Genomic DNA, 13,275 nt, shown 5'->3' with positions numbered 1-13,275 from the left:
CGTTCTGTTGGGGTTTTTAATGACCTATAACTTACTTCATACTCTCACATTTATTTTGGAGACTGAACTGTTTTTAAATTTCCTTTTATTCTAAATTTTCAGCTATAAAATAATATGGGAAAAAATTCATCCACAGTCCTACCACTCTAAATGTAACCACTGTTAGCATTTTGGTACACTTCTTTTCAGCCTTTTTATGCAGTGTATATTTTACCTAATTATAATCATACTGTAAAGCAGTATTGTTTACTGCTTTTTTACTTAACATGATATTAAACAGAAGTGGTTTAATGGAGTAGATATTAAAATTTAATCTCACATGTAATTGGCGCTCAGAATTTTAAGAAAGATGTATATATCTAGTACAAAACTTTTTTCCATTTGTAGGTCTGTAATATTGTGGCAGGGCAACGATGTATCAAGAAGCTAACGGACAATCAAACCTCCACTATGATCAAAGCAACAGCAAGATCTGCACCAGATAGACAAGAGGAAATTAGCAGATTGGTTAGTACTTAACCCTAGAAATGAAAATTAAAAACATATGAGGGTGAGCTCTAAAGAACCATGTCCTTATCAACTCATACCTTATTACCATTTCATGGGCTGTCAGAATTAAAAGAGATTATGGAAGTAATCTAGTGGTATTCTAGGGGTGAATCTTAGTGGGTTCTATGAAAAGGGTTAGACTAGATCCTTCTAATTTAACCCCAAGCTCTTTAATTAGATTCAGAACAGATACTCTCAGAACTAATGTTTCAGTTTAGCAAACTGGACCTTCATTACCTTCCACCTAAAAGAGGAAGAGAAAAGGAAGAAAAGTCAAAGTTTTATGACTAGCAATGGTGAGAGTCTTAACACACAAAGTAGGATGGCTTAGCTCCATTGTAAACACTGGTAACCGTATAGGATGAATAAAGAAATATAAGACAGCTCCGGCCGTATGGGATCTCTAAGCTGTCTCCTTGTTCTAAATGGGGAGAAAAGAGACATCAATACTACTTTTAAAACTGACGGGGCTTCCCTGGTGGCGCAGTGGTTGAGAGTCCGCCTGCCGATGCAGGGGACGCGGGTTCGTGCCCCGGTCTGGGAAGATCCCACATGGCCGCGGAGCGGCTGGGCCCGTGAGCCATGGCCGCTGGGCCTGGGCGTCCGGAGCCTGTGCTGTGCAACGGGAGAAGCCACAACAGTGAGAGGCCCGCGTACCGCAAAAAAAAAAAAAAAAGACGGAATTAAGGCAAAATGAAAAATGAAGACAACTGGATCTTATCTTACTCTCTTCTTGAATACCATGTAAATTGCCCAAGTGAAGAGAAAAAAATCTAGAGATCAGAACATTACCCAAAACAACTTAATAACACTTTCAAAAGCAGTTTTAGAGATTGTTGGAAAAGGGTTACAGAATTGGCTCTTTCATTTTGTAAGGCAATTACCAAAAAAAAAAAAAGAAGACCTTTTTTTCCAATGTAGTTTGTAAAGAGTAAGTTATTACATGATATTTAATTAGGAAAATACAGGCTGGTTCTCATCATGGATTTTTCTCTGATCTACTATGACAAAATTTTAAAACCTTTAAGAGACTAGAACCTCTCACTATCAATATAAAATCTCAATAACTAGTTCTAACTCATTTATTACAGCTTTTCTGTTCAGAGAGATGATATTGTACAGTGATTGAAAGCACAGGCTTTGGAATCTAACAGCTCTGGGTTCAAGGTCTAACTTCTTTACTCACTTACTGTTAGTATTGTATTATTATAATTATAGCATCTGGTAGGCTGGTGCAGTGATTGAGAGTAGGAACTCTAGAATCAGAATGTACATGGTTTCAAATTATATATCACTTGCTTAGCTATATGGTTTTAGGCCAATCATTTAACTACTGAGATTTAATTTTATCCTCTGTAAAATAAAGATTATAAAAGACTTACTTTATAGTCATAGGTTATTGTGAAAATTAATTATAAAACATTTAGCACAAGCACATCACCTACCAACTCCTGGTAAATAGTAGTTGTTGTTATTGTTTGTAACCTTACAGAAAAAAAATGGCATTTAAGCTTGAAGAAAAGATACATTAGTTAGATGCATTAGTTAGATGCCTAATTTAGAAAACAAATTTTCCTGCACATTGTGGGGAGATTCTTTTTACATACTTAGATTATATAGTGTTTTTTGTTTTTGTTTTTGTTTTTGGTGGTACGCGGGCCTCTCACTGTTGTGGCCTCTCCAGTTGCGGAGCACAGGCTCCGGACGCGCAGGCTCAGTGGCCATGGCTCACGGGCCCAGCCACTCTGCGGCATGTGGGATCTTCCCGGACCAGGGCACGAATCCGTGTCCTCTGCATCGGCAGGTGGACTCTCAACCACTGTGCCACCAGGGAAGCCCTATATAGTGTTTTTTAATAGAGTGTTACTCAAAGAATTGAGCATTGCCTTTTTTTGTAACCTTGTTTGACCTTTATTCTGAGACTAAGTAAATATGTTTTGAAAAACGCATTATAGCACACTATGAGCATGAATTACACTTTTGAGATTCAAGTCTACACTGAATTACAATAAATTCTTTATCTTTGCACATTTTGGTATATTACATAAAAATTATAATCTGTATCTCATACTGGCTTTCTTTTCTGTCTCAAGTGTATCTCTTAAGTAAATTTTATAATGTGCTGTTTTATCTGAAAATATTCAAGGAGATTTTGTATAACTTGTAATCAGTTAGGAAAAAAAGCCTTAGGATTATTGATATTTGCTGTCGAGATCTACATAAAATAAATTTCAATAGTATATATCCAGATCCTCTAATTAGAAGTAATTAACCATTTTTAGGTCAGGTATTGGGTTGGCCAAAAAGTTCATTCGGGTTTTTCCATAAGCTATTAGGGGAAAACCCATACGAACTTTTTGAACCTTATATTTCTCTTGCAGTCTCTCAACCACCCTCCCAAAGTATATGAGGCTTAATCATATAAAGTTACCATTTTCATGAGTCATAAATAGTTGAAATTTCTTCTTATGCAACCTAATACATTTAAATGTTCTGTAAATTATCAGGAGGTTCACAGACTTCCTACAGTCCACTCATGATCTGTGGTCCCCAAGTTAAGATTCTCTGCTCTATAGTGAGGGTACCATTATCTACACCTGTCAGTATTATAAAACATTGTTGACACAGTGAAGAAAAAAAGTTAGAGGGTTCTAAAGCAGGGAATTTGGGGGAATTTTGAAAGTAACTACAAACTTTTTCTGTTGTTAGGTAAGAAGTGCAAATTATGAAACAGATCCATTTGTTCAGGAGTTTCAATTTAAAGTTCGGGATGAAATGGCCCATGTAACCGGACGCGTACTTCCAGCACCTATGCTCCAGTATGGTGGCCGGGTAAAACCTCTTGATAGTTTTTAAATTATAATCATACAGTTTCTGTGTATGGAGAGAAGGGCTTCCTAGCTAAGTCTGGAATTTAAAAAGTGTTTTATTGTTCCAACAATTTTTTTTGTTTGTTTCAAGGTCAGTGTCTTTGCTTGAACTTCGTAGAACTTTTGTTTTTCTATGATAAAAATATAAAATATTGATTTAGAACAGCCTATTCCATGTAGAATATCAGATATATATCAGTTCAGCAATTTGAAATGCTTATTTTCAGCTCATTCAAATAAGTTATATATTAAATGTTTGTTCATTTTTGCCTTATTATTTCTCTTTCTCTGTAGAATCGGACAGTAGCAACACCAAGCCACGGAGTATGGGACATGCGAGGGAAACAGTTCCACACAGGAGTTGAAATCAAAATGTGGGCTATAGCTTGTTTTGCCACACAGAGGCAGTGCAGAGAAGAAATATTGAAGTAAGGCTTGTCATTAGTTTCACTTTGGGACCATTTTGTGTTTAAATTTTGTATTTCAGTTTTAAATTACTCAGCTAATATTCTAACCAGTGTTGCCTCAATATGAAGTATATTTAATCACTGAACCTTTAAAAATGTTTCTTTTCGTTACTTTGATGAAGATTCCTGAATTTGTTGGTCATATCTAAGTCACTGATTCATTCTTACAAGCATCCTAATGGACTAGCTTATGTGGTATAGCAGGAGTACCATTGGCTTTTGATGGCGAACAGATTAGATATAATTCTCAGGTTTGCCACTTCCTAGTCTTACTGCCATGGATAATTTATTTAATCTCATTATGCTTCACTTTTCACCTTTTAAAAATAGAGATAATAGTACCTATTTACTGAATGAGGATTAAATAACATCCTTATTTCTCAATTGAGTTCTTTGAAAGAGTCATTTAATTTCTCATTTTCACTTCCTTACTTTCCAAAATTTGACCTGCATCTCCACTACTTTTCCTCTTCTCCAGATTCTTTCCCTCAACAATCTTCTGTTTAAATTTAAAACAAACACAAAATCTTCTTTTTTTTTTTTTTTTTGCGGTATGCGGGCCTCTCACCGTTGTGGCCTCTCCCGTTGCGGAGCACAGGCTCCGGACGCGCCGGCTCAACGGCCATGGCTCACGGGCCTAGCCGCTCCGCAGCATGTGGGATCCTCCCGGACCGGGGCACGAACCCGTGTCCCCTGCATCGGCAGGCGGACTCTCAACCACTGCGCCACCAGGGAAGCCCTTCATTTTTCATTTTACCTGATTTAAGGCTTCCAGGCTTCCATTCTCTCCCCTTCCTTGAAATCTTAGTGGTCTGCTGAAACTGGTTACTGGAAGAACTTCAGCATCTTTGTGCTTATCAATTCTAATGGTCTCCTCTCAGCCATTATTTTTCCTCAAAATTTGTGCAGCATTAGATACAATTGACTACCTTCCTGACATTCTCTCCATTCTTGCCTTCCTGCTTTCTTTTTATCACTTTGGCTTCCTTTCTCCTCTACACCATCTCCTTTGGGACTCTCTAATCTTTGGGGCATTGGCAGTCTCAAGGGCTTCTGCTGTTACTCTTGTTTGAGGAGTTGTGCTACTGTGAAAAGAGCACCAGCTCCACTTGTGACTACCTCCACTCTAAAACTTTTAGGTTTCTCTTTGACAAAGAATAACATTAAAAATCATATAACATTTAAAAATTTTCATTTGCCTCTTAAGTCCTTTCTCCATTTTCATATATTCTGGACAAAGAGGAGTACTGTATGCCCTCTAACTGTCTGGTATTTTTTTCCATTTCCACTCATTCTGCTCTTTACTGAAAATGCCTCCTTCCTATCTCTACATTTCTAAATAATAGCCAGTCTTCTGTGATTTGTGATGCTGGAAATAATCCATAGTAGTAAACATAGTAGTTTATCAATATCCTCTCCATTTGTACTTGTCACTTCCTGTATAAAATAGAATTATATTATAATTATCCATGTAAGTTTCTTGTCTCCCCTCTGGAATCTAATTTCCCTAAGAAAATGATTATGGTCTAATTTAAGTCTCCACTAACAGATCCTATAAAATATGCCCATAATGAATAGTTCTTGAGTGACGTAGAGACCAGTTTACCCCAGGTCAATTCAGAATTTGCCTCCTTCATGTGAGAAAAATTATTTTCTATTTAATTCTGTTCACTTCTTTTTATTAGCTCCAAATCTTATGTCTTAAGGTTCACTTAGTATATGTTTTTTAGTATAGTTTTTTTTTTTTTTTTTGCGGTATATGGGCCTCTCACTGTTGTGGCCTCTCCTGTTGCGGAGCACAGGCTCAGGCTCCGCGGCCATGGCTCACGGGCCTAGCCGCTCCGCAGCATGTGGGATCTTCCCGGACCGGGGCACGAACCCGTATCTCCTGCATCGGCAGGCAGACTCTCAACCACTGCGCCACCAGGGAAGCCCTTTTAATATAGTTTTTATCCGCTGGCTTTCAAGTAAAATGTCATGAGGACAGTTAAGGAGAATGCTGCTATTATCTTACTTGACCTCCAGAGACCAAAGAAAACACCTCCAACTGTTTTTCAAGCTTCGAGATATTCTTTTCATTTTACATTTTTTATTCATGGCTTGATAGAAGTCTCATAATCATTGGGCTTATGGCTCTTGTTCAGGCTAACTGAAAATATTCAACTTCATACTTTCTTGAATTAAATACTAATAAGGAGAAGGGAATTCCTACAAACTCCATCTCTGTCCTGAGGGAATCAGTGTTTTTGAGCAAAGATCACTCAGATCCTTGACGTAGGACCGTATTTGTTTTAAAAACAAGTAAAGTGATTGTTAAATCCCAACATTATTACTTATTTATCCTAGGCTAAGTGCAGACTTTTGTTTAAATAAGAAATTATTAGTCTTTTGTTTTTTCAGTGTGGATAAAAGTACATTAAAGTGCTGTCTGCCTCATTTCTTTTTAAATGTTTTCTTGTTTTTTTTAATCTTTTCTGAGGACAGAATCTTTCCTGCTATCCTAAGTGTCAGATAGGTATTATTGTAGAAAGAAATTCTGGACTAGGTCATAGTTCTTACTCTTGCCATTTGTCTAATAAGCATTTGACCTTGGTCAAATACTTAATGTCCCTGAAACTGTTTCCTGATTTATAAAATGGCAGTAATACTTTACCTACCACTTTCTTATGAATCTTGTCAGGATCAAATTAGAAAATGTATGAGTGTGCTAAGTGCTAAGTGCTTCACATGTATTATCTCATTTAATCTTCACACCAACCCTATATTGAAAGTGGTCATTTTACAGATGAGAGAATCTGAAAAAATTTGCCTAAAATTCCATAGCTAGTAAGTAACAGAACTAGAACTGGAACCTGTAGAGCTGAGCTCTTATCCAGCACACTCTATTACTAATGTCCTTTGTGAACTACAAAATGCCACATAACTGTACAGTAGTGTTCTTAGTTTGCAAAATAGATTACTGACCAACCATTGCCCTTAACATCAGTAGTCTGGTCACCTCTTCTTATATGTAGCACACAAATCTTTGCTTCATTCTCCATTCCCTTCCCAAACTTTCCATTACTAATTTGTAGGTGTTGCTGACTAGACAAAGGTTTTATTTTTAGTGATTTCTCCTTCTAGGGGTTTCACGGACCAGCTGCGTAAGATTTCTAAAGATGCAGGGATGCCCATCCAGGGCCAGCCTTGCTTCTGCAAATACGCGCAGGGGGCAGACAGCGTGGAGCCCATGTTCCGGCATCTCAAGAACACGTACTCTGGGCTACAGCTCATTATTGTCATCCTGCCAGGGAAGACACCAGTGTATGGTAAGGATATTGTATTAAGATTGCATTTTTCCTCAAGTACTCAGTCTTCCTTTTAGGGATTTAACCTGGAAGTCCAGTGGTTAAGACTCCGCGCTCCCAGTGCAGAGGGTACGCGTTCAATCCCTGGTTGGGGATCTAAGATCCTGCTTACCACACGGCACGGCCAAGAAAAAAATATTCCTTTTAGAATTATGCTAACACATATCCTAAAACTATCAAACATTAAAATATATTTTATAGCTATAGTATTTAAAACCATGTATTGTTACTATAAAAAGACAAATCTGGAGAGCAAACTAAATAGTCTGAGACCCTGTGAAAAGAATTTCAGTAAAGGAAGCATTAAAAAACAATGATTAAGGGAAGAATTATTTATTAAGAATGTCATTGAGATAACTTGAGTATCAGTATAATGTAGCAGTTAAAAGCACAGGCTCTGGAGTCAGACTGTGCTGCTTAATACCCAGGTTTTGCCAGGTATACTACCTGTGTGATACTACCTGAATTACTTAACCACACAAAGCCTGAGTTTCTTCATCTATGAAATTGGGATACTACAAATACCTAACCCGTAGAAGGTAGTTGTAAGGATTAAATAAATTTACATATGTAAACTGGGTCTTTGATAGCACCTGTCATACAGTGAATGCTCAATAAATGTTAGCTATTATTATTGTAAACAAGTTAAAGTGTATGAGATTAATATGTTAAGTATAAATCATTGAAACATGGAAAAACACAAAGAAAGTATAATTTTCAGACTACTGAATGGAGTATAATTATTTAAGCTTAAAATGATAGAATTCACATAAGAAAATTTGTTAGATTTGACTGCATAAAAATTAAATTTTCCATACATCACAGGTATCTAAAATTAAAAGGAAACCATAGAACGTGAAAAATATTTGCAGCAAATGGAGACAGCAAAGGGCTAGTTTATTATTAGTTAAAATATCCATATGGATCTGTTATTGCATTCAAAGGAAAAAATTTTTATATTCTCCTACATAAATGAGCAAAGAATATAAACCAAAATTTCTCAAGAAAAAACAAGTAAATATTTGAGAAAATGTTGGTTTTCACCAATAAAGAAAAGTACAAATTAATAAAAGGAAAATTTTTATGCTACTAAATTAGCAAATATATTTAAATACTGTACTACCTAGTGATTGTGAGTATGCAGTGAATCTAGTATTTTAATATATTGCTGATGGCAGTATAAATTGATAATATCCTTTCATCGAAAGTATAAAAATGTGCTTGCAGTCAACAGTTCAGTATTTCCCATTCCAAACATATGTTCAAAGAAAAGAATTCATAATGTAGAAAAATCTGTATGCACAAAATTTTCATAATGATATCTATGACATTGAAAAACGTGTAAGAACTGGTTTTAAACAGTAAGTTGTATGTTGGTGAAATAATATGCAGTGATTAAAAATGATGGTTGTAAAATTTGAAAGATTTTTTAAGTTGTGATAAAATACAGAAGGTGTTAAACTCAAAGAATTTGTAAATCAAGGTAAGAACAAACAACTGAAAAAGACAAAGGACATAAAAAAGAAATGCAAATGCTCAATTATCAATGCAAAGATGCTGAGCCTCATTAGTCATTAAAGAAATATGAACTAGAACAAATTATTTTTCACCAACAATGATAATACCCATTTTTGGCAAAGGCATGAATAAATGTACATTCTCATACACTGCTGATGGGAGAGAAAGTTGATATTACCATAGCCTCCAAGCTGATATTCTTGCCTTCATTCCCTCTAATTCACTTTCAGTGCATTTTCTACACTGCTTCCCTCAGTGATTCAGTGAGTGATTTTTCTAATTAATAGATTTTATTTTTTAGAACAGTTTTAGATTTACAGAAAAATTGAGCAGATAGTATAGAGAGTTCCTATATGCCTTCCTTCCCCTGTACACAGATTTCCCTTTTTTTTTTTTTTTTTTTTTTTTTTTTTTGCGGTACACGGGCCTCTCACTGTTGCGGCCTCTTCCGTTGCGGAGCACAGGCTCCGGACGCGCAGGCTCAGCGGCCATGGCTCATGGGCCTAGTCACTCCGCGGCATGTGGGATCTTCCCGGACCGGGGCACAAACCCGTGTCCCCTGCATCAGCAGGCGGACTCTCAACCACTGTGCCACCAGAGAAGCCCCAGTTTTCCCTATTTTTAACATTTTGTATTAGAGTGGTACATTTAATGAACCAGTATTGATAAATTATTATTAACATATTGTCCACAGTTTACATTAAAGTTTACTCTTTATGTGTACAGGTCTATGGGTTTTGACAAATCCATAATGTCACGTATCTACTATGACAGTATCAAAGAATAGTTTCACTGCTCTAAAAATACCCTGTGCTCCACTTATTCATCTCTCCCTCCATCTCCTCAAACCCCTGATAACCACTGGGCTTTTTATGTCTCTACAGTTTTGCCTTTTCTAAAATGTTATATAGTTGGAATCATATAGTATGTCCCCTTTTCTGATTGGCCACTTGCAGTTAGCAATATTTAAGATTCCACCATGTCTTTTTGTGGTTTGATAAAGCCATTTCTTTTTAATGCTGAATAATATTTAATATTGCATTGTGTGGTTGTACTACAGTTTGTTATACATGTACCTGTTGAGGGACATCTTGATTGCTTCCAGTTTTGGGCATTTATGAATAATACTGCTCAAACATTCATGTGCAGGTTTTTGTGTGGACATAAGTTTCTAACTCAGTTTGGTACATAACCAGGAGCACAACTGCTGTATCAAATGATAAGACTGCCAAAAAGTGACTGTACCATTTTGTATTCCCATCAGCAGTGAATGAGAGTGCCTATTGCTCTACATCCTCTTCAGCATTTGGTATTGTCAGTTTTTTGGATTTTAGCAATTCTAATAGGCATGTAGTAGTATTTTATTGTAATTTTAATTTGCAGTTCGTTAATAACACAATATTGAGCACTGGACTTCCCTGGCAGTCCAGTGGTTAAGACTCCGCGCTTCCACTGCAGAGGGCACGGGTTCAATCCCTAGTTGGGGAACTGAGATCCTGCATAACTGTGCAGCTTGGCAAAAAAAAAATAGAGAGAGAGAGAGAGAGAGGGAGAGAGAGAGCACCTTTTCATGTGCTTATTTGCCATCTGTATATCTTTGATGAAATGTCTGTTCCAATCTTTTGCTCATTTTTTAATTGATGTGTTTGTTTTCTTATTGTTCAGTTTTAAGAGTTCTTTGTATGTTTGGATACAGGTTTTTTATCAGATACCTATTTTGCAGATAATTTTCTCCTAGGCTGTGGCTTGTCTTTTTTTTTTGCAGTACGCGGGCCTCTCACTGCTGTGGCCTCTCCCGTTGCGGAGCGCAGGCTCAGCGGCCATGGCTCACGGGCCTAGCCGCTCCGCGGCATGTGGGATCTTCCCGGACCGGGGCACGAACCCGCGTCCCCTGCATAAGCAGGCAGACTCTCAACCACTGTGCCACCAGGGAAGCCCTTGTCTTAAGTGTCTTTCATAGAGCACAAGTTTTAAATTTTAATGAAGTCCAAATTTTAATAAAGTCATCAATTTTTTTCTTTCACAGATCATTTTTGGTGTTATAGTCTAAGCTTTTATACTGTGTTATCTTCTAGTAGTTTTATAGTTTTCCTTTTTTACATATAGGTTTGTAATCCATTTTGACTTAACTTCTGTGAAAGGTGTATGGTCTGTATCTAGATTTTTTTTTTTTCTTTTTTTGTATGTGGATTCCAATTGTTTCAGCACCATTTGTTGGAAAGATTATCTTTCTCCATGAAATTGCTTTTGCTACTCTGTGAATGATTGACTATATTTGTGTCAGTCTATTTCTGGACTCTATTTTGTTTCATTGGTCTGTCTGTCCATTCATTTGCTAAAACCACACTGTCTTGATTAATTTAGCTTTGTGATAAGTCTTGAAGTCAGATAATGTCAGTTCTCTGACTTTGTTCTTCTTCTTCCCTGTTGTATTAGCTAATAGGTCTTTTGCCTATCTATATAAACTTTAGAATCAGTTTGTCAATATCACAAAATAACTTGCTGAGACTTTTGTTGGGATTACATTGAATCTATAGATCAGGCTGGGAAGAATTGACATCTTAATGTTAAGTCTTCTGTCCTTGAACATGGAATATCTCTTTGTTCAGAGCTTCTTTGATTTCTTTTATCAGTTTTATAGTTTTCCTCATTTAGATTTATATCTAAGTATATTGTTTTTTTCTTTTTCTACTATAAATGGTATTGTGTTTTTAATTTTAAATTCTAGTTGTTCATTTTTAGTATTTAGGAATGCAGGTGATTTTTGTATATTTATTTTGTATCCTGAAACCTTGCTATAGTCACTTATTAGTTCCAGGAAGCTTTTGTCAATTTTGGGGGGTTTTCTGCGTAGGCAGTCATGTTCTCTATGAACAAAGACAGTTTTATTTTTTTCCTTCCCAGTCCGTATACTTTTATATCCTTTTCCTTGCGTTAGCTAGGAATTCCAATACGATGTTGAATAGCAGTGGTGAGACGACATTCTTGCATTGTTCCTGACTTCAGGGGGAAAACATCTAGTTTCTCAGCAGTAAACATGATGTTAGCTATAAGCTTTCTATAATTGTTATTTATCAAGTTGAGGAAGTTCCCCTCCAGTCCTATTTTTTTTTGTTTGTTTCGTTGGGTTTTTTTGCGGTACGCGGGACTCTCACTGTTGTGGCCTCTCCCGTTGCGGAGCACAGGCTCCAGACGCGCAGGCTCAGCGGCCATGGCTCACGGACCTAGCCGCTCCGCGGCATGTGGGATCTTCCCGTACCGGGGCACGAGCCCATGTCCCCTGCATCGGCAGGTGGACTCTCAGCCACTGCGCCACGAGGGAAGCCCTCCAGTCCTAGTTTTGCTGAGAGTTTTTATTATGAATGGATGATCGAGTTTGCAAAATGTCCTTTTCTGCATCTGTTGATATGATCATATGATTTTTCTTCTTTTTTTTCTCTTAATGTGATTAATTACTTTAATTGATTTTTGAAATGTTGAACCCAGCCTTGCGTGCCTGGGATAAATCCCACTTGGGGATGGTATATAATTCTTACACATTGTTGGATTCAGTTTGCTAATATTTTGTTGAAGATTTTGCATCTGTGTTCATGAGAGATATTGATCTGTAGTTTTCCTTTCTTGTAATGTCTTTTTCTGGTTTGGGTATTAGGGTATTTTGGCCTCAGAATCATGAGTACTTCCTCTGCTTCTGTTTTCTGGAAGAGATTGCAGAGAATTGGTATCATTTGTTCCTTGAATGTTTGGTAGAATTCGCCAGTGAAACCATCTGGGCCTGGTACTTTCTTTTTTTGGAAAGTTGTTAATTATTGATTCAGTTTTTTTAATAGGTACACACCTATTCAGATTATCTATTTCTTCTGTGTGAGATTTGGTAGTGTCATTCAAGGAACTGGTCCACTTCATGTAAGTTAACAAATTTGTGGGCCTAAAGTTTTTCATAATATTCTTTTATTATCCTTTAAATGTCCTTGGGGCCAATGACCCTTTTTTCGTTTCTGATATTAATAATTTGTGTTGTCTGTTTTATTCTTGATTAGTCTGGCTAGAGGTTTATGAATTTCTTTGAACTTTTCAGAGAACTAGCTTTTTGGTTTCCTTCATTTTCCTCTGTTGATTTCTTATTTTCAATTTCATTGATTTCTGCTCTAATTAAGATTTTTTTCCTTCTGCTTGTTCTAGGCCTATATTGTTCTTCTTTATCGTTCTAAGGTAGAAACATAGATTATTGATTTTAGATCTTTCTTCTCTGCATTCAGTGCCATAAATTTATCTCTTAAGTACTGCTTTCACTGCATCACACTAATTTTGGTAAGTTGTATTTCATTTTCATTTAGTTCAAAATATTTTTAAATTTCTCAAGACTTTTTCTTTAATCCATGTCTCATAGAATTATATTGTTTAATATATAGATATTTTGGGATTTCCTGGCTATCTTTCCATTATTGATTTCTAGTTTAATTCCACTGTGGTCTGGGACCATACTTTGTATGATTTCTGTTCTTTCAAATTTGTTAAAGTGTG

The 13,275-nt window shown here is 36.5% G+C and overlaps 1 protein-coding gene across 2 annotated transcripts in view; it reads left to right on the top strand.

Annotated features, from left to right (window-relative positions):
* AGO3 (argonaute RISC catalytic component 3) overlaps window positions 1-13,275 on the top strand; it is a 114,225-nt gene that overhangs the window by 73,442 nt on the left and 27,508 nt on the right. For both annotated transcript variants that reach the window (XM_029230748.1, XM_029230750.1), the window contains exons 9-12: window positions 388-507; window positions 3,259-3,381; window positions 3,714-3,847; window positions 7,010-7,194. In XM_029230748.1, the coding sequence (XP_029086581.1) occupies window positions 388-507; window positions 3,259-3,381; window positions 3,714-3,847; window positions 7,010-7,194 (562 nt within the window). The remainder of the gene's footprint in view (window positions 1-387; window positions 508-3,258; window positions 3,382-3,713; window positions 3,848-7,009; window positions 7,195-13,275) is intronic.

The sequence above is a fragment of the Monodon monoceros genome, unplaced genomic scaffold, assembly GCF_005190385.1.
Source record: "Monodon monoceros isolate NGI ecotype Baffin Bay Population unplaced genomic scaffold, NGI_Narwhal_1 Super_Scaffold_18, whole genome shotgun sequence".
Lineage (NCBI taxonomy): Eukaryota > Metazoa > Chordata > Mammalia > Artiodactyla > Monodontidae > Monodon > Monodon monoceros.
Note: the sequence above shows the minus strand (reverse complement) of the source record. Positions and strands in the feature narration are given on the sequence as shown.